Source organism: Podarcis gaigeae, assembly GCF_964106915.1.
Source record: "Podarcis gaigeae genome assembly, chromosome: 6".
Taxonomy (NCBI): Eukaryota; Metazoa; Chordata; class Lepidosauria; order Squamata; family Lacertidae; genus Podarcis; species Podarcis gaigeae.
In genome coordinates, this window is record NC_139682.1 from 51,661,069 (window position 1) to 51,686,897 (window position 25,829).

Consider the following 25,829-nt stretch of genomic DNA (forward strand, 5'->3'; position numbering starts at 1 on the left):
GATAACTGAGCTGCATCTGGCATCAAAGTATTCTCCCAGGTTATAAAGTAGAAATTCAATCACGCCACTCCACAAATTACACTCCAGGAGTTGGCTTCACTAAATCCTGTGCTAATTAATTAATTCCTTTTTAAATATTGACATTATCCTTTCCCAAGATATAGGCCAGTACAGTGAAATTATTTCATTTTCTCCAGCATGAAGGCATCTTACAACACTTTACCCTGTAAAATGTCACTACTGTCCACTCTGGGTGTTCTGACTCATTCAAGAAATAGAAACACATTCAAGGTCAATTTTGACTGCCAGCTCAGAACAGCAACTGGGCTCACCACCAAGTCTCTTGAGCAGTACCTTCCAGATCTCTGCATACTGGTCTTATCACCTCAGCATGCTGCCTGCAGTCTGTCCAGCAAGGGTGTCTATCCATTGCCCCAGCAGTAATCCATCAAACTCTTCATTTCTTCCGAATCCTTGCAAGTTCCAGTATGAGTGGGCAAAAATCCTTCATCGGTTTTCCTTGCCTCCCCACACTCTCAGGAATTCAAAGATAAAAACATTTCCTCTGGCAGAACAGCCATTCAGTAGCAGCAACCTTTAAAAAGGCCCTGCAGCCACATAGCTACACCAAAATGTTCTGGTTAAAGATTAAACCTGCCTTTCTTTGAGGTCACCCTTAGCCTATAAATCAACCATGACCTTTTGCCTCTCCAATGCTGGTTTGTTTTCAAGCCCCAAGCTCTAGGGTTTAATTCCCACTCAGCAGTCTACCCTGGTCATAACAATGCCAACAGGCAAGTACCTTTATAGAGGTTTACCTATAAGTGCCTACAGTCAGTTCCTGTTGACATCAGCTCTTGGTATTTTCCCATCTACTGCATTTTTTATTTTTTTATTTTTAAGCTGTGAACCGCCCTGAGATCTACAGATGAAAGGCGGTATACAAATTTAATAGATAATAATAACTGGTTGAGATCACTGGTGTCAACACTTGTAGAATAGATCACACAGTGAGACACCTGATCCTTAGTCAAGGTGGGTAACCTTGCTGTTTTCAATTGAGCTTAATTCAAGGCTTTCAGCTGCTATTGCACAGAAGGGGACCCAGAAACTGGAGAGAAATGCACACTTGCCATATAAACTGTTGCATGATGTAGATGTGGGATATATTCGTGCATTTTACACCAAATTGTTTACAGACTTCAACACTCCTCCTTTATCTCAACATTTCCAAAAATAAGATGCCAATTCTAACAAGACTTGGTGGATATTCATGGAATAGATCTTTCTTAGTTCCTCACAGTCCTCTGAAGTCACTTTGTACATAGGAAACAAAGCCAATTTCTTAAAGATGAGCATTTACAGTAAGAGTGGAATTAAGGAAAAGGCATACAGTATATGCCCAAACTGTGAGAGAGGAGCTCAGTTTTTCACTGCTAAAGCCAAATGCCAATACAAGGAACAAGCAGAGCCTGCTGTTAAGATGGACCTGGGATGACACACTGCCATCCCATCAATACCCAGCAGGTCCCTTGTCTCCTCTCCTCTCCTCATCTAAACTAAACAACAGTGTGAAGTCAGAGTGCATCTGTGGATACAACACAGTTCCATGGGCAGAATCTACCAACCACATCATATAACCCCCAAATGGGATATCAGTAGGGCAAACAGCTCATTCACCAATATCAAATTGTTTGATCTATTCCCACAGTGTTTCCATTTATCTGCCGCAGTAAAATTCAACACCATTCATAAATAAGGGTCAAGTGGTTCAATTCAATTTGGCAGTTCTTTAAACTCTTGTATCTATACTCCTCCCTACTCTCTCTCTTGTGGACAACACACAGCAAGAGAGAACTTTCTAAGGGCCAAACATACTGGTCACAGAAGCATATTCCTTCTTTTAAACATGTTTTCTCCTGCTATCTCTCATGTTGTTTGGTGCTGATGAGAGTTATATTCCCAAATATCTGGAGGTCACCATGTTGGCAAAGGCTGATCCACAACAGCATTGCAAACGGAAGAGGTTGGTAGGAGTAGTAGTTTAGGGAGGACGATTGGGCTGGAAGGAGAGACAGCCATGGTTACACTAACGCCTAGAATGATACCCAATCTGTTTTAAGGAATCAGATGTTCTGTTGTTTTCCACTATACACAAGGTCAGGGTGCTTCACCCTGCGTGCACACACTCTGGCCCACACACTCTGCATGACAGCTTCATGTTTTGAGCACAAATACACTCAACCATCTTTTCCAGGGTGATTGAAGTGTACCACAGTGCAAAAAGTGTGAGAAGCTACCACAGATATTTGTTCATAGAACAGTGGTGAGTATGGGGACTGCGACCTTCAAACAAGAGTCAATGGTCACTTCCTTCAAATTATGTGTTTCTGGATTTGTCTAATTTAAGTTAGTGAAAAGCACCACTGGTAGAAAGAGCATCTATAGTATACTATCATTATGCAAAGAAGCTTTCTTCAGAGGCATTTGTACAGGGCTATGCACAAATCAGATCAATCAAATGTGGCATGAACAAAACTCAGTCATGGAGCAACTGCCATATTGCAGAATGGCTAGGCCTGTGGATAATTCGCAGTTAGATTCAGCTGGTTTTTCACTATCAATGCTGCATGTTGCTTGTTACGGATGCAAGGGAAGCTAAGGAATTTCTGGTCTAGGAATCCAAATCTTGACAGCAAACCTTTTCTGATCCAAATGGCCCACAACAGAGGATAAGGGGGATGCAGTACAGTTCAAAGCACAGCTTCACAGAAGTATCCTCAGAGCGCCATGGGGTTCCAATGAAAGGAGCCTGCGTCACAGCAAACAAGTAATCACAGCAACATTTTACACACTGGAACTATCCACAACAGGAGATCTACAGCTGTGAACTTTTTCCACTTCTACTTGTATGCCAACTCTTCCCAGCCAGCTTTTTTGCCACACACCAAGCAGCCAACCGAAAGACAATATTGCAAAGCCCCACTTGGCAAATGCCAGCCAGCTGAGAGGATAAACTGTGATTCAAGGAAATGCAAGTGATAAATCAGAATGTCGCTTTTTTACACTGTTTGTTGCAGTACCTAGTTCTAATATGCATAATTTAAAGTAAAATAGTATCACTGAGCATTTTTTAATCTCAAAATGAAGATATATCCAAATATAAATTTGTAGCAAAACAAAAAGTCCAACCAAAGAGCTCCACAAAGTTTAGTGCTGTTTTCAGTGCAACATCCCCAAAACCTAGATCATGTGTGCCCTCTGCTTTATGTAGCTTACAAGCCATCACTCCAACTATGGGACAGCCAACAGATTTTTTTCTTTTTTCTTTTAAAGCTGAGCAAATGTCAGCATCAAAAGCAATAAATAAGTACAAGCCCAACCGTGCAGGTTCTCAGGGGATGTTCTTGATTTGGGCTGAGATGGGCTGGTTACAAAAAGGGGATTTCCCTTCTTTAAATGTTTAACAGCTGCAGGTCTTGATGGATCTCCTTTTTGCTACAAGCCTCTGGAAGGCAGAAGCAAGGAGAGAAGGGGAGGGGGCAGAAGGCTAAGGTTGAGGCATTTTTCCCTTTCCAGTCCCCCTTCAGTGTGTGAAACAGGTGGGTAAACTTTACTGGCATTCATGTGAGTGTGGGTTTTATTTAAAAGGGAGTGGGAGGGTGGAAGAGTGAAGTTGCTTCTATTGTTGAACAAAATCCAAGAGTAGTTTAGGACCACACATGGAGCTGGGGTTGTGCAGGGGGAGGAGGTGTGGAACGCCAAAGATCGCTGACAGTCATCACAGAGAAACATCTGCTCTTGGAAAGCTCCCAGGCTGCTTGCAATTTTTTTGTTTAAAAAAAGAATAAAAATAAAATAAAAATCCTAGGGTGTGAAAACTCAGCGCAACCTGGCGTTGGAAAAGAGAGGAGACTGCAATAAGCAGGGGATGGAGAGCAAGGAGCAAACCCCAGGCACTGCCACATGGATTGACGGCAGTGCCGAGAATGGAGGGGGCAGCATAGCATGCTGAACTTATTAATAACAAAGGCATCATTTTTATCAAATGTTTCCAGTAGGAAATTAGGATTTGCTCCTGGTGACCCCTTTTGCTTTCGGCTATTTGCATTCAACTCAATTCCATTCTCAGCTGGCAGGCAAGTGTAACCCAAGTTAAACTTCAACTGACAGCTCTGCTGTAGACAGTAATTATCCTCTCCTTCAGCACCACCCTCAGAAAGGTAATTTAGGATTTTAATGTCAATAATGCAATGCAGCAAGCAGGGCCCGGTGGCAAGAAAAGCCATATTATCTGAGATGGGGGAAATAATTTAATTGCACTTGTCTATGTGGGGGCATGTATTTGCACCGATAGGGATCTGGACTGCACACACGGCATGGCGAACACAGGCACACACATGCAGAGCAGCATAGGAAGGTTTATGCACACTCGCGCACACTCTTGCGGAACAAGTTCAAGGTAGAAATCTCTCTCTATAACACCACAACCACACCAAACCCTTTGGGTTACGGGAGAGGTCTGTCTCCCAATATTTCTGGTGTATAAATCATTGTTTCTCATAGACTGAGACCAATATAACCAAACAAGATTGAATCCAAAAAAAGGGAAGAAAATTCCATGCCTGGACAGGAAATCAGTGAGGATCACCACAACACCTTTCTTTCTGGAAGGTGGTCTGAAGATATAGGATGAGTGAGATTCTATTGCTGAAGCAAAACAGGTTAAGCACTGTATAGTGCTTGGATGGGAGACTGCCTGGAAACCACATGTAAGGAAACCACTCTGAGCAACTAAGAGGAATAATGGGCTGCAAGGCAGGGTGTCATAAATGTGATACATCCCATTACTGAGACCTCCAAGAACAGAACTGCCAGGTGCCTCTAAATCCAAACCATAATCGTTGGCACAATCTTCAATTATTCAAAAGCACTTAAGGAAACCCTACATTTTCCAGTTTTATACCATGTCACCCCACAAGTCTACATGTAAATTTAGGGCATGGAAAGTGTCTGTCCCAGCATTCAGTATTCACAAACAGTGCTCATTCCCATCATGGAGAATAGTATTTAACCAACATTCAAAAGAATTCTGATTTGGGCTCTAAAAATCAGAGAACTGGCTTAAAAACCACTGGCACAACCCACTGAAAACATTTCTGGAGGAAGCTCCTTCAACTTGAATGGAGTTGCACAAGGGCACTCACACATTATCATCCAGCTCTTATTCATATCAATGGGGCTTGCACAGAAGAAGTTCCCAGCATGATTGTTCCCTGTGCAATTATCTTTTTAAATAAAAGACTTCTTGTTTTCATCACTTTGCCAGCTGCTCTTGGAGGCTTTCTAGTCTGTTTGAAAAGTCACATAATTCAAGCTTTTCTCAAGGCTTACAAACTCTTCTTCAATTATCGAAAAAAGTTAAAATGGGGAAACAGGGTTTTATTGCAAGACTTGAGGTTTTAAGAGTTCCTCAAACTGGAATACATTTTTATATCCAAGAAAGTGCTCTCTATCCCCCTGTTACTTGGTAGCTTCCCCCAAGATGCCAATTCCAAGAAACTGTGTGCAAATCTGGATTTACACACATGTGTGGAGCTTAGAGAGGGGCCCCTTTGCTAACAGCTCCCTTTAAAAGGCTCTTCTAGGCCTTTTGCTTCCACTATGTTTGACAACTGCTCCACCATCACCCAACAATGTCCTAAAGCGCTATGCAGCCCTCCCAGTATTCACACACACTCACAAAATGGAACTTACCTTCCACCCAGAGTTGCTCAATATCCGTTTCTATGGAGGCTACTCGCAGCCCTACAGCCAGCGTCCCAAAGACCAGCAGCCCCACAAAAAGTACTTTGCCACAGTGACGATGGATCCAACAGCCCAGTGTAAACAGCAGGGCCTGGAACTGGGCCCGCAGCCACAGTGGGGCTTTCTGGCCCACAGCCTTACCCTGGGGAGAGAAATGGAGAGTTAGCCAAGACACTGTTGCTACAGGGAACAGCAACATCCTGCCCCAGGGTAGCTGGCACTGGGGTTAAAGCAGACCTCAAGCCTTTGGAAGCAAGCATTTCAGCAAGAACCTTGCCATAGATTATTTGTGGGGGCATATATGTGCACGCCCTGCAGCGCTTCCATCTGCTCGGAACTTGTGAAGGCCAGTGCCCTATCCTCCCAGTCTGCAGAAAGATGAACTCCTGAGTGACAGCTGTAGATGTGGGTGAATCCCCTACTCAGGGTGGAGAAACAGGCCACTGGGAAGCTCCTGCCACCATCCATGTGTTATGTCTGTGAGGTTGCTGAGCAGGAATCTCCCTCCTCTGTTCCTCAGCGGTGGTCTGCTTCCCTTCCCCAGTTCCAGATACACTCCTCACCTTCAGGGCAACCCAGCAGCTGAAGTGCCCTGTTAGAACGGAGCCCTGCAAAAGGCAACCCGGTATGTTAAGGAGTCCTACCACAGTCTAGTTTCCAGCTCTGGGGAGAGCAGATGTCCGCTGCACCCTTTCCTCAGGTGCGTCCTTCTGACCTGTCAAGTTTCCTTGCTTTCCCTTGCGGGAGACTCCCCCATTGTCTCGCTTCCTCTCCTTCCACCGATTCAGCGACTCAAGTCCACCCGCCTCCCTTGCTCGCTCCTGAGCGAAACGCTCCACGCAGACCCACCCCCGAGCCGCCGTCTCCCCTCGCAGATCCGATCCGGGGCTGGCCTCTCCCTCGCGTCCCTCCTGGACGGCTCCCCGGCGTCTCCCCTTTCCATAAACAAACTCCAGGGGCCACGGCGCGGGCTCGCTCTGGAGCGCGCCGGCCAAAGCCTGCCCCCTTCCTTCATTCCCTGGCCCCAAAGAAGCCGAAAGCTTCGAAGAGGACCCCCTTTCCCAGCCCCCCCGGGCCCAGAAGAGCCGATCCCTCGCCTTTTTGTCCCCTTCCTTGCAGCTGCTTGCGCGCCTCTCTCCCGGGTGGACGGGGTCGCCCCAACTTTACTTCTCGTCCCCCCCCCACCCGTGGGAAAGCGCCTTCGCCCCATTCCCTTACCTTGGAGATCTGTTTGAGGGCAAAGGCAGCGTGGCAGTAGCTGGGTCTCCGGAGAAGATCCGAGTTGGCAGTTGCCGCCGCCGCCGTGGCCGCCGCCGCGTAAGACGGCGGGAGTTCTCCCCGGAAGCTCCCGGCCCCCGGGACCGGCCGATCCGAAGCCATGCTCCAGGGTCGAGCGAGGACGGTGCGGGCGGGAGGCGCAGGGGCGCAGGCGGCTTCCCGGGAGCGGTAATCCAGAGGGGAGAAGTGCGGGGTCGGAGGCTTCAGAGGAGTGGCTGCTGCGGGGATCCCATGTGGACATTATGGGGGCGAATCCGAGGCCATCCAAGCGCGCCCCATGCGCCCTCGGCGCCTCCCAGCGTGGCCCCTTCGACGCGCGGCAGCAGACGGCGATCGAAAGCTCACACAGCCCCCGAAAGGAGAGGCGCCCGGGTGCCCGGCGGTGCAGTGCGCCTCGGATCGCGTCCCACCAACATTTGGAACAAACAGTCTCCTTCGAGATCCTGAAAAGAGGAGCGGGGGGAGGAAGGTTTGGTTTGATGGGAAAGTGCCCCGGTTCCCATTGGCCGAGGAAGAGGCAAATTACTCCGCAAACATCTCCTATTATTAGCTGCTAAGCAACAGCTCACCAAAGTGGAGAGAGAAGAGACCACCCAGGCAGCGCCCTCCCCCGCCTCCCTCCTCCCCGCCTCAAATCAATGAGGGCAGAGGGAGGGAGAGACTTGCCTTCAACACAGGAATTCTGCTCCACAGATTTTCAAATGCTGCCCGTTGCCCCCTCCCAGCTGCCCCCCTCCCAAATCCAAACCAGCTCCTTTATTTATTATTGCAAGCGGACGCAGCGATGTAGTGGGACAGCTGCAAACTTTGCGGGCGGGGGGGGGGGGACGGGGACACACAGGGTGGACTCTCCAGGATTTGGGGAGAAAAGGGTAAAAACTTTGGGGTTTGCTGTTTTGGATTTTTAAAAGGCAGGTGGAGAGGACTGATTTATTGAAAAAGCTTAAATAGGTATAAACAGTGGGAAAAGCCAAAGTGGCACTATCACCGTCATCAAGGGGAGGGGGGGGAGACAACACAACACAACTTTTCTTATCCTGTGATGGCTTTGTAATGACTTTTTGAGCTGTGTGTGTGTGATCTAACACGCACGCACACACCCTTTCCTCCACCAGGACTTGTAAAGCACACAGGGGCAAAATGCCTTTGAACATGTACAGAGTGCTGTAGTCCCAGTCCCTTGCACTGAGAAACCCTGGTTATTCTGCACACCCGGTGGAAAGAGGGAATGTCTTCCATGCGAACAGACATGAGTATGAAACTTCCAAACAAAACGGAGCCCCAACACCTGTCGCTTAGAAATTAAGCCATATCACATGGCATAGATTCTTGAACTCAATACATATTTAGGGGAACAGATACAAATCGAAGAAAACAAATTTATCAGATCTTTAAACAACACAAACCAAGGAACTCTTGCTTCAGAAGCATGCAGGGTTCCTAACGGGGAATAATAATAATAATAATAATAATAATAATAATAATAATAATAATAGTCAACATCAGAAACAAAACTGTATTTCCATAAAAATGGAATAACTAATTATTTTGGCCATATGGATGGGCCAAAATATGAGCCAGGGTCTCCAGACCTTCAAATTATAACCTATTTTCAATGGCTTAGGCTGCAATCATATAATCCCATATCTAGGAGTATATACTTAAGACATATAGAATTGCACTGCCAGTCTTGGAAATGGGGGAGGAATAATCTCTGAAGATGTGCAAAGTACTCATCATTGAGTAATAATCACTAGCCTTCATACGCCTTGGAGCAGTGACAACTTTATCCAGTTTTTTTGGGAGGGGGGAGAGGGGTTGAGGGAAGGATGGGTTTCTAGTCTGTGTGACATCCAGGCTGGCCTGAAACCCAAGAATTTCATTTTGGAAATTTACTGACAAACTTTCCTTTGACCAAACCCACAAGAAAGCCAGGAAACACAAAGCCAGCTGCAAAGTCAGTGCTTCACTTTCCACCACTGAGAAACTACAACCAGGCTGGTGGTCCACAAAGGGGCAGGATTGTATCACCCCCTACATCATACTTAGAATCTCATACATTTTTTCCCCCTAAAGTAACCTTGAAATACTCTTCTCTGACACAGAAAAAAGTGACAGGTTTCAATTAGCAGGTGATGAGCTCCCATTAGGTCTGTTTTCTCTCAGCCCCGTAAGATGCCCATTATACCTTCCTTTGCCAGAGAAGGAGGCACCAGCAAAATTAACAGGATGCCAATGAACAACCTGGATTCTAGCTGCAGAACTTGGACTGGAAGAAAACAGACCCACTATGTGGGAGGGACTAATCTGGCTGAGAGATGGCAGCCTGAGTAATCATGTGACTCACTCTGGGCTGAAGTGAAGGCCTGTACACATGACAGATGTACACATGCAGTGAGGTCATTGCATTTCACTGCATTTCCCACCATGTTTGCACATTGTTGTACTCACGAACGTGGTTTGATGCATATCTAAGCCGCCCGTTGTATATCTCCACTGGTAGACAGAGACAAGGTGGGACTTTTCTTACCCAATGAGCAAGTCTCAATTTGGATTGAAGATGGTTTGGAGGAAAATGCATCAAAACGTATGTATACACAATTTTTGAAACCAGTGGCAGGAGTGTACTGGATGCAGAGTAAATGGGAGTGTGCATTAATATGGAGAACCAAAACCAAAGCCAGTAGCGTTTAATTGTACTTCTCCATCCTTCTTTGATGGAGGCACAATCACTGCTGTTCCCGTATTAGGAAACAATAGATTGCTCCTTTGATGAATATTTGGGAATGTAAATTTTCAAGAAGAACTTGGGTGGTAAGGAAGAAGAAACGTATTACATATTGGAGACCGTTTCTCTGTTTTTTGTGTGTTAGGGTTTATGCATGTGTGTTACAACGTGAATGCATGTACATGCTACGTTCTGAGATAAATGTGAGTATCATGTAGTGGCTTTTGTGGGAGGTATGTACGGAACTGGACACTGACCAAATTATAAAAGTGAAACATTTTATTTCTTCTGAAGTGATCAAGTGGGAACTAGAGAAGATTTCAAACTAGATAGACAGATGTTTAAAAAATCCTATTGGGGGCTTCCTTGGATGGTCAGCCAGACCTGAAACAATACCCACTACCTTTAAAATCCAGTAATCTTCTTCACAGTGTTCTACTCTCTCCCTCACCCTCATCCCTACCCTGCCCTGTGCTCCTACCAACAACCAGGGTGAGGAAAATGCATTATTGACATAACTCTGTCTTTACTATTATCTGTGATAGATAGTTTCATGTTTTTGCTGGGAGGAAAGTTTGTGGAATCCACAATATTTGATTCCAGAACAATTGCCTACCTTCAGCATCCCCCAAAAGTGGCCTTTTGCCACTATATCCCCCCTCTGCTCACCCTTTTCTTCACCAAGATCATGCATACTCTGAAACATCAGAAAATAAGCAAAAATTACAATAGGATTTAAAAGTTTCTGAAAGGCCTCAGTCCCCATTAGCGCACAGTATTGCTCCTGATCCTTCCTCAGAGGCAATGGGATGCTGACATATTTAAGGCAGTCGAGGTAATGAGAACATCCCACACATTCTGTCTGTCTCTGTGTGCACAGCACCAGCTGAAGGATGACTCTTTCCCACCCACCCGCCCCCACTATATCCTGAAATGCAACTTCCTTACAACTACTAGCTTGCTCGGGTCCCAGTCAGCAATGTAAGTGAGGGCCCTGGTTTTTCCCATCTAAGAGCAATTCATCTGTCATCTACTGGCTAGTTGCCTATTTGGTATTACTGTTTAACTCTGGGGCTTCTGGGCTTCTTTCACAAAAGCCTAAAAACAAACCTCCACCGCCTATCCCCTTTTTTGAAACACACATCACCCACAGGAAATGATGAGCCTCCGAGGATGATGGTCTTTGCAGAAATATGGCAGTGGCCAATTTTGCTCTGTGCTGTTGGCCATGCATCCTGGCTTTCTCTCTGGTGGTGCAGCTAGCGCAGGTGTGGGAAACCTTTGGCCCTCCAGATGTTGCTGAACCACAACTCCCATCAGTCCCAACAAGCCTCATCAGTGGCCAGGAACGATGAGAGTTGTAGTTCAGTAACATCTGGGAGGCCAAAGGTTCACGACACCAGAGCTAGTGTCAAAACCCATCTCCAAGATGACAACCTGGAGAGAAGCAGATGTTGTGAACACTGGCAAACAGGCCTGGCACTAGCACCTGGGCCAGTGTGGGGATGCCAGGTCTCATAGACTGATGCTGGTCACTGTTTTGGCATAGTGAGGTAGAGAAAGAGAAAAATTAGTTGTGTGATTCACTATTTAGGGAATATGTACGGCCATCTAAAGGGTCTAAAAGTACCTGGCTGCTTTCACTGTTTCCATTCTACAGGGACAGCAGCTGGTGCTGCAGGAGGAAGTGTCAGAACTTACATTAAGCACTTGCAAGAATAGTTTGCCCACAAACTCTGGTCCTGAACAGCATTACTTTCCTCTACATAAGGCGGCATGTAAAGTCTAATTCATGGGCAGTAATGATTTTCTTCTTGAATATTTTGGTGTCTGCTCCCCTTCTGGCGCAGTGAATCCCATAGGATCGATCTGGTCTTCCTTCACCTTTCTGCTCTAGTGGTTGGCCCTTTTTTAACAAAAGGGATAGGAACCATTGGCCCTCCAGATATTATTGGATTCCCACCAGCCCCAAGCAGCACAGCCAATGGTCAGGGATGATGAGTATTGGAGTCCAACAACATCAGGAGGACGGCAGGTTCCTAATCCTTGCCAGACTGTTAAACAATGAAGAGCAGTACCACTTGTCCTGCTTCCCTTCCCTTCCCTTTGATGAGTGTGTATGCAGAATAGTATCATGCCATCTTATTGTCTCCTTTTCAGAAGCTACAAGCTCATACCAGTTCTTTTTGTAAGTCTTTACAGCTTCTGTTTCTGAGCACACATCTTCCCCAATCCCTCATACAGCTTCACAACCATCATTTGGTCTCAATATTCGGGGGGGGGGGGTTCATTTCTCTCACCAGCAAAGGCCTGGCTTCGAAGAGACCTTTCCTCTCACTTCATGATCCCAGTTCTGCTTTATCTGAATTAATGTTCACTGGACATCAGTGGTGGCTGGAACCCATCGGACCTGGTGGGACTTCTGAAGGCCTTCTGCAATGTGATGGAAAAAATATGTGAAACGCTGTGATTAAAGCTACCACTTGCATATCTAACGTTAAACACTAATCCTAGAGAGGACTATAATAACTGCAACAGCTTCATGGCTCCACTAACTCAGTTGGTCAATGAGAAGGACCCAGAACACAAAAAGGAGCGAGAACCCCCCTAGTGGACAATGGTGGGATAAGCTGCCACAGAATGTAAATTTGGTGTTATTCTCCCTCCCTCCCCTTGCATAAATTAGTGGCAAATTACCAAGGGAAGTCTGTACTGCACAGGCACTGAAAGTTTTCAGAATATGATATGCTGATAAATTCTGACAATGAGAAGGAATGAGCTGAAATTGATAAATGCTGAGGTTTCAGAGAACAGCTCTATTATTTTCAGAGGGGTACCTGCGTTAATCTGCTGCTGCAAAAACGAAAAAGCATTGTAGCACCTTAAAGACTAAAGGCTTGTCCACACTTCCTCTGGTCCCACTGCTCCCCCCCCCCCACCCTCGGGGAAACCGCTCTTTAATGCTCAATTGAAGCAAATGTCAATTTGGGTTTTCCCTAGACTGCCACTTGTTCCAATCTTTCGCCAAAGAGTGAGTTTTCCCTTGGAAAGATGTGGGACAAGGGGGAAACCGTTTGGACTTGTGCCTAGAAAGCCTGGGTCAAGCAGAAAACCACTCAGACCCATGCTTTCTAGGCACAACACAAATGGAAGTGTGGGCGAGCCCTAACACATCCCATCAACTAAAGCCAAGCCCTGTAATACAGCTGCACCTCTTCTGACCCATTGGACGGAGATGCACAATTCCAGCCATTTATTACATTGCAATATCTACCAAATGAAGTGAAAAGGTATCCAGGAATAATATGCTACAGGAGAACACCATTGGCAGCCACCTTGGTAAAAATCACTGTAAGCTATAATCAAGGATTACCATCAGCCCGATGAAAACCAACATTCTGGGTTAGGACATCACCAGTATGCCACGCATCAGCCTGGGTGACCACATGCCTGAGGTGGGAGGTGATTTTTTATCTCCCTGGGCTTTACCACAACCAGCAGCTTTACCACCAATGCTGAGCTGGACAAGCATATTGGGAAGGCAGCTATGGCAATGGCTCGTTTCTCCAAAAAGGTAAGGGAGACTGTGATGCTAATGACCAATACCAAGATGAAGGTCTACCAGGCATGAGTGTTGAGCATGTTGCTTTATGGAAGTGAGTCGTGGGCAAGTTACACCCGCTAGGAGTGACCCCTAAACGCCTTCCGTATGTACTGCATCAGGAAGATTTTGGACATTGCATGGAAGGACAGAGTCTCAAACAAATATGTGCTCTTTCAAGCCCACATTCCCAGCATGTTTGCACTTCCACGGACATGACCAACCAGCCCTTGTCATTGTGAGTTCTTCTTTGCCTCTGTATGTGGGCACTGTAATCGACACAATCTCTGATGGGATGCTTTAAGTGTGTCCATTCCTCCACCCTCCATTGTTTTTTAATTGAACATGTTTTCCCTCTCCTCTCCCATGCCTGTATTAGATTTGGTTGCTACTCCACCCCATTTAAAAGCAGTATGGGCACTTTTAATAAAAGTTAGCACCTGCAGTAAGGCCCATTGTGTTGAATGTGACTCACTCCCAGGTAAGTGTGTATGTATGGAATTGCAAACTTAGGCTTACTAGTGAGGAAGCCCCATTAGACACTGTGAGATTTAGGTCCAATTAAGTATACACACGTTGTAAAGACACAGTCCTGCACCTATAGAAGTAAAAACTTCTGCTGACTCTTAACGAAGGAGGTTTGTAGCACAATACACTTTGGGGCTACCATAATATGCACACTTACCTGAGACATACTTCTGAGTTAAAATCTGTAGAATAGTGCTGCTTATTGGCTACAGTCTCGAAAAAACAAAGCTCACCAACTATCAGACCCTTCCTTCCTTCCTTCCTTCCTTCCTTCCTTCCTTCCTTCCTTCCTTCCAACATCTACAGGAGAAGGGTACCCCGTCCCATCACTATTGCACCCTAGATTGCACAATCTTTGCATTCTACCATTAGACCAGTGTTTCCCAACCTTTTTCTAATCGTGGTCCCCCATGGGCGTAGCCAAGGGGGGCAGAGGGCAGCTGTGCCCCACAAATAAGTAAAAATCAATACAAATCTGAGGTTCTGCCCCCGCAACAAAAGCCTGCCCCCCTTAACAAAAATCCTGGCTACATCCATGCCCCCCTCCTACTGGTCGAAAGGTATCTATTTAAATGTCTTGTTTATAATTTTTATAATTTATACAAAATACAATTACATAAAATGATAGGAACATAATGAAATATTGTTGAAGCAGAAAAAACAGAGACTAATAGAGCTGGAAGGGACCCCAAGGGTCATGTTTCTAGCCCAACCCCCTGCAATGTAGGAAACTCAGCTAAAGCATCCATGACAGATGACCAGCCAACCTCTGCTTAGAAACCTCCATGGAAGGAGAGTCCAGAACCTACCGAGGCAGATCCATCTTCCATGTATTATAAAAAATAAACAACACTTATTTGACCCCAGTTATTTGACACAGAGGGGGAAACCCACAGATACAGTCCAAAAAGTATATAGGAAGTTCTGTATATATGGGATTTTTTTTTTTTTTTTTAAGCAAGTGATCTTCACTGACCTGGTGCAAAAAGATCTTGTCATGCGGAGGAGCCCTGGCTGCCTAGATAAAACACTAGTCTCACACACCCTTACCTGGGAGTAAGGCCCACTGAACACAGTGTGGCTTTCTTCTGAGTAGACTCTTAGTTATTTACTACAGTAGATGCAAGTCAGCAGCCCCAGATGACCCTGCTTGGCTAGGTGCTGGGGTGGATTGCACCCTGCACATTGCCGACTCAGGCCTAGGCTGCTACTGGGCCCAGCACTGGTGGCAGCAACAAGCAGCTCACCCAGCTCTACCCACTGCCACCCCACCACTGCACTTACCTGACCTGGGGGTTGTGGTTCGTGGGCTCTGCTGGTCAAAAAGGGAGCCTCAGTGATCATCCTCTCCCACTGGAAACAAACCAGGACTGCTCCCAGGAAACCCAGGTGGCAAAAAGGAGTGCTAGCCCTTGGTGGGCCACCCCCTTACCCGCTTGTGATTGGCCAAGCAGATAGCCATCCAATCAGAATTTCTCCCCTTCACTTCTCACTTCCCTCAGTGGTCCCCAAGCCTTGTGTTGTGGGCCCCCCATATACAAGATTTTAACCTGTGGCTCCCTTGGAATATTCTTGGGGGGCCCAGGGGGCCGTATAGTCCCCAGTTGGGAAACAATGTGTTAGATAACTATTTGAGTAATATGTGACAAAAGTTCAGATCTGGAAAACGCTGGAGAGCTCCCAGGGCAATGCATAGCTAAGAGGGCTTCTGGACAACATTTTGTACGAGGCAGAAGTGTCACCAAGGGAAGTGGTGCCCTTACAAGCTCAGCCTATAGGTGGATCACAAAGGCCTGGTTTCTCTCTCCACCCACACACCTTAGTATTTGGTTGGGTTGGTTAGGAATGGCTTGCCCAGCATCATACTTACTGGTATATGAAATCCAGACCCTGAGAGGGTTCCTGTATCTTTAAGAGTTGCAAAGAAGGGGACACTCCGCTATATGCATATGCGCAGCTTCCTGTTATCACTGCAGCACTGTGAACAGAAAAGGTGCAGTGGGTTAAAGTACTTCTTACATTCTTCTTTTGGAATCCTAAAGGAGCCTCTCAGTACTCAGGCCTGGCAAAACCTAGCAGGCGTTAATGCTACAGTAGGAAGATTCCCGCCCCCCCCCCCCATAGGCCTTAGAGGAACCTTGTACCTTTAGGATTTATGCAGGGAAGGTAGAAATGCAACTTGCCCCCACTAATATTAAGCCATATATGAGGTGCAGGTTTAAAATTCAACAGAAGCAGCAAGAGAAACAGTAGCCAATTGCAAGTTAACAAAATACTGCTGAACTAAGGAAACGTGAAAGAAAATAATAAATTAAAGGTGAGCAATAAAGAATAGCTTACATGAACACAACCCCAAAAAAGGACATTTAGAACTCCGTTTCAGTGGGGGCTTGTATCTCCCATATCATGCATTAAGTGGGACTTTGTTCTTCTGTGTCTGCATGCTGCTGGGAGAACTTCTATTAATGTAGATGGTCTAGAGATGCATTATTATAGTTCTAGCCCTGGGAGCTGAGTAGGTGGAGATGGATGGAGGACTGCTAGAGCATTTTCTGCATTTTCCTGAAATAACCAATATAGGCTCAATATAGAGTTTGGGCTACAGGCATATTTTTGACAGCTTCCCAGGAAGACACCCCTGGCCTGTCTAAGGAGCCAGAGAAGGTGAGAGACATTTCTTCAGCTGTGATTGCAAGGGAAGGTCACAATGCTTGCGTGTCTGTGCACGTGAGGAACAAGGCACAGACAAATGCGGGCTGTTCCAGGGATGACTTGATGGGTAGCGAGGGAAGGGGGGGCAGGCACTTGGGAAGGAATCAATATATATCAGTGGGGGGAAGCAGAGGTGGGGGCAGGCAAAGAGAAGACAAACCTGCACTCATCCTTTGGGGGTTTATTTCACATCCTGCTTTGCCTACCCAGTGTACATTAGTGCAGGACTTGGTGACATGACCGCCACTGCCACCTTGGGAGACAGAGGGCCTCGCCACCCACCACCAGCCGCAGGATTAATTATGATAATGTATTTCTTTCCCCTTTTGTCACCCTAATGAATGGGCCCCTTTAAGATTTTAAGGCCTTTTGTTTGTCCAGTTTTTAAGGCGGTATTGTAGGGTAGGGGATAGCAGGTGGCATGGCCAAAACAGGCTCTTTTGTCTTCTTTGGGGGCTTTTCTTTTCCTGTGGTGGATTTGTGCAAGGGGGGGGGGTAGCCTGGTTGAAGATGCAGAGAGACAGAGTAGAGACACTCCTCAGTCAGTTTCACTGCACTGATAGTGATAGGAGAGAAACTTCCTTGCTTGGGGAGGGGAGTTTCAGAGAGACCCCCCCTCTTTCTTTCTTTCTTTCTTTCTTTCTTTCTTTCTTTCTTTCTTTCTTTCTTTCTTTCTTTCCCACCTCACACACCTCCCATGGAATGGGGCCCATCCTGTATCCTCCAGATCACTCCCAAATTCCCAATCTGTATTCTCTATCCTGCATCCACATGTGAGCAGGTCTAGACAAATCACTGCAAGCAGATCTCCCAAATCAAAATGTCAGTGTCTGTTCTATCAACTGCTACAAAGAGCAGAGCAATCCAAAATTAGGGGTGTCGTCCAGAGATGATGGAGCAATAATGTCCCTTGATTCTGCACCGCTTCCAATGTTTCAGAATGGAGTTGTGCTAGTCATGCTTCTTGAGGCTTCTCATGATTCGCAATACATCTTAAAATATGACATACACCTGCAAAACTATTTTGTCCCAGGACATGGTTTCTTCTTCAGTGTTTTAAATATTAGGAAGCACATGAAGGATGCTTGATCATTTTATGCAAGAACAGGCAAAGAACTTCTAATGAAACTGGTACTACTATAGAGAGTTAATGGTCTCTCTGGCGTACAAAGTGCCACACCCTTTTGAAAAAAGGATGCCAAATAATGTCCCACAGAAACAATGGGGGGGCTGTGTGTTAAATGTTTTCATTGTGATTTGGATGAGCACACTGTAAGCATGTTTATAAAATCTGAAGACAGAGTGATATTTGGAGGGTTCTCAAACATTTCAAAAAACAGATCAACTTGATAAATTAGGCAGAGAGTAGCAACAGAAAACTGGACAAGATGGAATTTGTTGGAGTTTTCCAAACTGGGGGTTTGGGCCAGTTAATCTTTAATGCCCTTTACTTAGTGGCACCAGCATAAACTGGATATGGGGGAGGGCATTCATAGCTGAAATAGCAGGAGTAGGGAAGGCTGGGGTTGATGAACTCCATCTGGATTTGGTCTGTCTTAGAGGAACGAGGTTCAGTCACCCTTTAGCACAGATAGCTTTGTTGGTCTGAATAACCCTTTTCTAAATAATTTCCAGCCTTTAAGTAAGGTTTTACCCTGACCAAGAGTGGCTCTGTGAGTGCCAGCCTGATCCTCTTAAGCTCTGATTGTATAAAGGTGACAGGCAAAAAAGAAAAAAAAAAAGCTGGCCCAAGACTAACTTATGCTCTCTCTTTTCGTGCACATTTATAAATACATCTCCTTTCACTGCACTAAGTCTAGATGTCCAACATTCTGAATCTGGCAATGAAATGGTGGGAAAGGTGATGCCAGATGGGTTAAGAAGGATTTGTGGTTGCACGGCTTCTGGAAGGAGCCAGGGATTTGTCAGGACCAGTGAGATTAGTGCTTTTATTGATCCAACCTGCATGGTAAGGATATGGCTGTAAGCAGGCACGAAACTGGTAAGGACACAGAAGCACCTCATCCATTTGGGGGCATCTTGCATTCTCTGGGACTCAGAAAGTAACAACTCTTACAAGATGCAGAAATCTACCCGGCTGCCAGAATGATTACATTAATGCAACCTTCAGCTTGGAAGCCCCAAAGAAGAATCTGTAGCGCAGAAAGGGTTTGTAGGGGGGATTATAAACAGGTAATGGGGCACACAAGGCAGCAGCAGCACTGCTCAATACATGATTAGAGGCTTGGCCTTTCTAGTTCTTTCTTCTTCTTCATGGCTTTCTCAACAGAGAAATAGCATCACGGAGGAGGGAATGGGATGCATCCCTGTAGTCCCTTTCATACCAAGTCCTGTTTGCGAGGGAGGAAATTGCAATTCAGAAGCACCGTTGAAAATGTAAGAAAGCACCTTCTGCAGGCACAGAGGTCAGACGTCTGAGCGAACGCCTTGAAACTTGGGTGGGCTCTGCCTCTGCCTGGTGAGGCGAGAGCAAAGCTTTTATCTTGTCCCTGCTCTTCCCTTCTCACTCCTCCTCTCCTCACACCCCAAAATCTGCATGAGTGAAACAATAGAGGCGCAGTTCTTTGCAGTAGGGGATTGAACTGAGGAGGGGGAGGAGAAGGGGAGGGAGAGGACAGCAGGAGCAGGGAACTCGCCCACTCACAGTCCCAGCACACAGCAGTCGGTCCAACCTGCTTTGCACACACATACATGCCTCAAGCATGGATGCATGTACCCTTCAGGCATGCACACGCATTGCCCTCCAGACATCTATTGACTGGTACACACACACACACACACACACACACACACACACACACACACGGCAGGGGGAATGCAAGGTCTCTAGATTTCTCTCTTAGAATCAGAGGCCAATTCAGCAGTGGCTATTCCATTAAGGCAAATGGGGGCACTTCCCCACCAACCTCAGTGAGCTATCAGTCAGCTCCCACCTGCCTGCCTTCTTACCTTCAACCATCCCAGAGAGCAGCCTTGGATGTCAGCTTCCTCTTCCTTAATCTCAGTGTTGCCTTTGTAAAACTCAGCAGGGAAGAGGATGGGGACAAAACTAGAATGAGTTGGCTCTGACTCTTGTTGGCTATGGCGCCACCTACTGTCAATCTCCCTGCCATCTGCCCTGCCATTCCTTATGGACACCAGCCGCCATTGGGGACCATTGACTGTGTCATATGCTCCACGGTCAGTAAGACTGTCAGACTGCAGAGACCAAAGAGCCCTTTAAAGCAGTGTTTCCCAACCTTGGGCCTCCAGCTGTTTTTGGACTACAACTTCCATCATCCCTAGCTAGCAAGACCAGTGGTCAGGGATGATGGGAATTGTAGTTCAAAAACAGCTGGAGGCCCAAGGTTGGGAAACACTGCTTTAAAGGAGGAAATTTGCCGTGTAATAGCAAGACATAAAACATGGCCTTTCCAGAGCCATCCTAGTGTAGCTCATTTTGCCTGCTTAGATCCTAGCATGGAATTCTGAGTTTATTTTACTTATTTATTAAATATTTGTATCTCACGCTTGCAACAACACAGGGTCCTCAGATAAGCTTAAATAGATTTAAGAACATGATAAAACATTATAAAGTTGTTGTTTTTTAAAAAATGGATTAATATTCAAGAGGTATGGGCACAAAAACACAACACTTGCTGGACAATATTGAAAACGTTGGCAGTACCATGAAACAAAACTATTTAAACTTGATATCTGAACACACTCAAAGAGGTAAAGTGAGGCAAATATTCTGGGGCAGTGGCTAGAGTGGGTGCTGATGATGAGAAGGCCTGGTTATGCATTCCCATCCTCACAGGGCATAGAAGGGCCTCTCCCATTGACCTCAGGGTGTAGATAGATGCATACAGAGGAATTGTTCTAGACATCACTGGTTGTGATAATATATTTAGTGGCAAGAAGAGCAAAATGTTGCAATAGTCTCAGGGAAAATATGGAAAGTGTTGTATAATACATACAGAAACATAGAAAAACAGTGTGGTATAGTGGTTACAGTGTCAGGCTAGGGTTTGGAAGACCAGAGTTCAAATCCTCACTCAGCCATGAAGCTCACAAAGTGACCTTGGGTCATTCACTGCCTCTCAGCCTAACCTACCTCATAGGGTTGTTGTGAGGATAAAATGAGAAGGGGAAGAACTATTAAGCCCAGGAAAGGTGGGATATAAATGTAATAATAATAATAATAATAATAATAATAATAATAATAATAATAATAATATTGAGCTCCATGTTGGGCAAAAGATTTCTGCATTGCAAGGGGTTGGACTAGATGATCCTTGTGGTGCCTTCCAGCTATATAATTCTATGATTCTAACAAAAAGATGTATTGAACCTAGTAGATATTTACTAGGTAAAGGTAAAGGGACCCCTGACCATTAGGTGCAGTCGTGACCAACTCTGGGGTTGCAGTGCTCATCTCGCTTTATTGGCCGAGGGAGCCGGAATACAGCTTCCGGGTCATGTGGCCAGCATGACTAAGCCGCTTCTGGCGAACCAGAGCAGCACACGGAAACATTGTTTACCTTCCCGCCGGAGCGGTACCTATTTATCTACTTGCACTTTGAGGTGCTTTCAAACTGCTAGGTTGGCAGGAGCAGGGACTGAGCAACAGGAGCTCACCCCATCACGGGGATTCGAACCGCCGACCTTCTGATCGGCAAGTCCTAGGCTCTGTGGTTTAACCCACAGCACCACCCGCGTCCCATTTACTGGTTACAGCATGGCAAAACATTATGAGGGTGCCAACATTAAAATTGAGCTCATAATTGAGCCCACCAATGGAATGCATCCTTTGATATATTTTTGTAGACCAGTGACACCCAACCCTCCAATATTTGGGTAGATATGCATAGTAACCTAGGTATGAATTATAGGGACAGACAAAATGAGACAAGTGGGCAGGCCTACTTTACTCATAACAACATCTTACCAGCAATAATTAATTGTACAGGTTTGTGCCTATGTAGCTAGCTCCGTGGTGGCAGAACCATTTTCAGGTTTTGTGCCCTGTTGTACCAGCTACATGCACAATGCCACAACTCTGCATCTGGCAATAACAATTGTGCCAAGCATAAAAAGGTAAAGGTAAAGGTACCCCTGCCCGTACGGGCCAGTCTTGACAGACTCTGGGGTTGTGCGCCCATCTCACTCAAGAGGCCAGGGGCCAGCGCTGTCCGGAGACACTTCCGGGTCACGTGGCCAGCGTGACATCGCTGCTCTGGCGAGCCAGAGCCGCACACGGAAACGCCGTTTACCTTCCCGCTGGTAAGCGGTCCCTATTTATCTACTTGCACCCGGAGGTGCTTTCGAACTGCTAGGTTGGCAGGCGCTGGGACCGAGCAGCGGGAGCGCACCCCGCCGCAGGGATTCGAACCGCCGACCTTTCGATCGGCAAGTCCTAGGCGCTGAGGCTTTAACCCACAGCGCCACCTGCGTCCCTGTGCCAAGCATAGAAAGGCTGAATTGCCCTGCTGTGGTATTATGATACCATTACAACCTATGACTGTGCACACCAGGGCATGTCCGTCTATGCTGACTGAGCACTACTCTAACCCTGTATTGGTTGGCATGAGATTACCATTGAAATTGGCTTTTAGATTGGAGGTTTAAAACCAGAGGCCCGCTGGGTACAATTTGGTCTTTTTAAGAGTGGCTCCTCAGCTGACAACCCAGAAGTGAGAAAGCAATGAAGACAAAGTGATGACACTGGAAACAGAACTTGCTAGCAGGACTTTTTTTTTTTTTTTTGGCTGGGGGAAAGGGCCAGCTCCTCAAGGCGACTCTCCTGCAAAACTAATGGTTGACAAGGGTTTTAGATTGTGTGCTTCATCAGTTTTATTTACCTTAATTTGGCCCTAAGGAAAATAATTCCAATCCTTTGTTTGTTTGCTTCAGCTTTCCTTGGGAAGTAAGGCCTCAGACCATTAAACAGCTGTTGAAGGCCTTGACAACAGTTAAGAGACAGGAAGCAGGAATGCTTGTGACTCCCCCCTCCCTTTTCACAGAGCAAAGTTACAAATGAAGGAGTTTTCCATGTATTTATCTTGAGAGCTAGCCAAGTCTGCAAAGCAACATGTTCCTAATTTTCTGTAGTTTTAACTCCAAATTAATTTGTAAGTGATCTGGGTGCCTTGTTCCTCGAATGACACCTAATAGTGCAAGGGAAGTGCCTGCCAACTGAAACTTTGCAGTGGGCAAAAAGAAAGCAGGTCAGGAAAAGGCCTGGAAGCACGACCCCCTGTGAGTGTTTAACAAGGTGTCAGCCCACGATGTTTGCAGATCAGACTAAGTGGCTGTGACATCAGAGTCCCCGGCAGAGGTGGAAAAGGGATTATTCTGATGGCCTGGATACAAGGCAGTACAGAGCAATAGCAGACCCATCTTCATAGATGACTAGGCAGCCTGACTTCAACCTGGTCAGGATTTGTCCCTGGGTTAGGGATAGACATGCAAAGGGGGTGTGCTCACACACATACTAATGTTTTTAAAAAACTGGGGGCCAAGGGAAGCAGACAGAGAGAGATGCAAGCAGAATAAAAAGGCTGGAATGGATCTGCAGCTGTCTCTGGAAGTGGCGACAAGGCACTTGGCTCCAGTGATGGCAGTAAGGAAGGAGCAGGAATTCCCTCCTTTTCAGGCAAAAGCTAAAAATCCATCCAGCCTTTTTCTTCTTCTTCTCATGCCTCTGTCTCCATCCAAGCTCCACTGGCCACCTTTTGTGGAGAGAGATCTGTGGGGTGAGGGCCTGCTTTTGTGGCATGCAAGCAAGGGGGAGGAGCCATTTGGCCCCTGGCCCTCCAGAATTACCCTGCCTCTGGTCAGCTTGGCAAGGGTCTTTTTCTCTGCAGGAAAAATCTGATGTTTTGGCTTCTAGATGTGATCGTTTTGTTGGCTTGTTTTTCTTCTTTACCTCTTCCTAATCCTTATTTGTTTGTCTTGTCATTTCCCTCCCCCTTCCTTTGTTTAAATAAATAAATCATCCATCCACCCATTAAGGGTGCACACCTTAATGAAATGTGCTGTGCACTTCTATGGACCATCATACATTTTGCAGCAAATGTGTAGATTCTACACAAGTAAATAGTTCTAAAGCATTGTTATAACTACTGAATGCCCCTGAGCAGCTAAAGCCTAAAGGCTTCAAGTATTGGCTTAGATTAATGTAGGGTTGCCATACGTCCAGAATTTCCCGGACATAGCCGTGATTCGGTGGTCGGAAACAGTGTCTAGATTTTCACTTTTTAAAATATGGCAGCCCTAAGTAATGGCCATTTCTTCCTAGCCAATCTCCAAATGCTTCCTCAGTAAGACAGCTGGAGACATTGGTTGAGTGCTATAAAGATGTATCTTGGGGGCTGAATGGGCCCATGCATGTGAGAGCCAGTTGGCACTCCCACTAGGGGAAGCTGCTGGCCACCATTAGATATATTCTGAACCTCATTCAGCCCAAGGTAATAAATGAGCTGGAACCACCTCTGAAACTGATATGAAAATTTGCCTTACCATGCTATTTGGAATTTTCATTCAGAAACTTGGATGGAGCCTGGCAGCATGGTGGAATCCCAGGAACAGCTGAAGGTTAGAGGTCACAAATTGGGAAGTTTCCTGCTGGGCATTACTGGAAACTGGCCATGTATCTCTGCATCATGTCTGGCTGCAAGACAGCAATGAATCTAAAGTTAAGTAGGTTGCCAAAAGATCAAAGGCTGATTATGTGTTTTTTGAATTCCTATACTTAGTGTTCATTTGCTATGTTGTGAGCCACTTTGGGTACAGTTTTGTGGAACAGTGTCATACAAATAAACACATGATGATAGCAAAAAGAAGAAAAAGGTTCCTGTGCTATAAAAGTGTGATGCAGGAATCAAAGACAGCTATTTGACTGTGGCAATTAGAAAAAAACCCCTTTGAATATCAGAAAGGAGGTAGAGTAAGAATGAAAATTAAAGTGGGAGAGGCTACTCCCCCCCCCCCACCTTCCCACCCTAGGACATGAAGAAGAGTCTGACTTGTAGAAGAAGTCACAAGATGGTGATTTATCTCCCTTCAGTATGGAGAGATGCTGGGAGGAGAGTAGTGACCTAAAGCAAAAGAAAGGAGAAATTTGTAAGGTAAGCCTGGAAGTTATGGTAAACACTGTCTGAAATTCTGGAGAGCCAGGCAGCATAAACAAGATTTAGGCAGACGGACCCATGATCTGACTCAGTACAATGCAGCTTCCTGTGGTTGTATGAAAAGCCCCCATATAGGAGTCTCACTGGGGGCAGCAGTGTGTGTATGTGTACAATAGGTGCTGTGGCTGCCGAGCAGAGGAGACATCAGGGGAGTGATGGCAGAGTTGGGCCTCCGCTAGCCATGCTCTTTCTGATGCGTTCACAGTGAAGAAACAAACCTCTGTGATTCCATGCTGAACGGGGGGGGGGGGGACTAAATTGGCTCAGGCTCTTGCGTCATGGGAAGCGTGAAGGTTTGAGTTGGCTGGCAAGGTGGTTGTAACCTTGGCACCTGGACAGAAACCCCTTTATTCCAAGCGTTCTTCTACCTAGTAACTACTGGAGTTGGCTGCATCATCACAAGCTGCCCAGCACTCACCTCAGGCCTTCTCAGCCATGAAGAAGAGAGCAGGCCAAACCCACAGCGGTTCGCCAGTGTCCCAGGGCTCCCCGCTCTTAATAGGCCACTGCTAGAAACAAGGAAGTCTCTGGCTCCCACCAGGAGTTAATTAACAGAAGGAAAACACTTTTAAAGGCTGCCAAGCAAGCAATCAATAGTGTTAGGCAAGGTTACTACTACACAAACTGAGCTCAGCTACACAACTTTTAGCCAGGATCCACAACACGCACACACACAGAGCTGCTGGCAATCTCTGTGAATGAGCAGCTCACCAACAAAATGCCTGAGGAAAGGGCAGTGGTTCAGCTGGGAATCCAAGCTTTTGCCTGTTGGCTAGGATGGCAAGGCCAGGGATTGCTTCAGACCTGTGGAGGACCAACTAGAATCCAGACACTGAGACGTCTCAGGTCTGAAAACATTCAGGTGAAGCAAGGAAAAGAACTAGTCAAGATGGAGCGTCCTGAATTATGCCACTTATCATTGGGATCCTACCCACAGGCAAAAGTCTGGGGGAAGAGGATTGACGCAAATATAGGTGTG

At 46.1% G+C, this 25,829-nt stretch overlaps 1 protein-coding gene and 1 long non-coding RNA gene across 4 annotated transcripts in view; one reads left to right on the top strand and one right to left on the bottom strand.

Annotated features, from left to right (window-relative positions):
• The window catches only part of PTCH2 (patched 2), a 72,779-nt gene extending 46,978 nt beyond the window's left edge, over window positions 1-25,801 (bottom strand). Inside the window, exons 1-6 of one of the 3 annotated variants that reach the window (XM_083742318.1) lie at window positions 25,269-25,801; window positions 24,180-24,330; window positions 15,814-15,921; window positions 12,115-12,247; window positions 7,027-7,529; window positions 5,758-5,950 (exon numbers count right to left, since the gene is read on the bottom strand). In XM_083742318.1, coding sequence (XP_083598444.1) covers window positions 5,758-5,950; window positions 7,027-7,188 — 355 coding nt within the window. In that variant the 5' untranslated portion in view covers window positions 7,189-7,529; window positions 12,115-12,247; window positions 15,814-15,921; window positions 24,180-24,330; window positions 25,269-25,801. Of the gene's footprint in view, window positions 1-5,757; window positions 5,951-7,026; window positions 7,530-12,114; window positions 12,248-15,813; window positions 15,926-24,179; window positions 24,331-25,268 lie in introns of those variants that run through there. The other 2 variants (XM_083742319.1, XM_083742320.1) reach the window with 2 other exon arrangements.
• LOC310846303 lies at window positions 20,882-23,511 on the top strand. The gene is made up of 3 exons (XR_014565241.1): window positions 20,882-21,033; window positions 21,396-21,755; window positions 22,134-23,511. It is a non-coding gene; the product is annotated as an uncharacterized lncRNA (long non-coding RNA).
• Window positions 25,802-25,829: the final 28 nt, after the last annotated feature.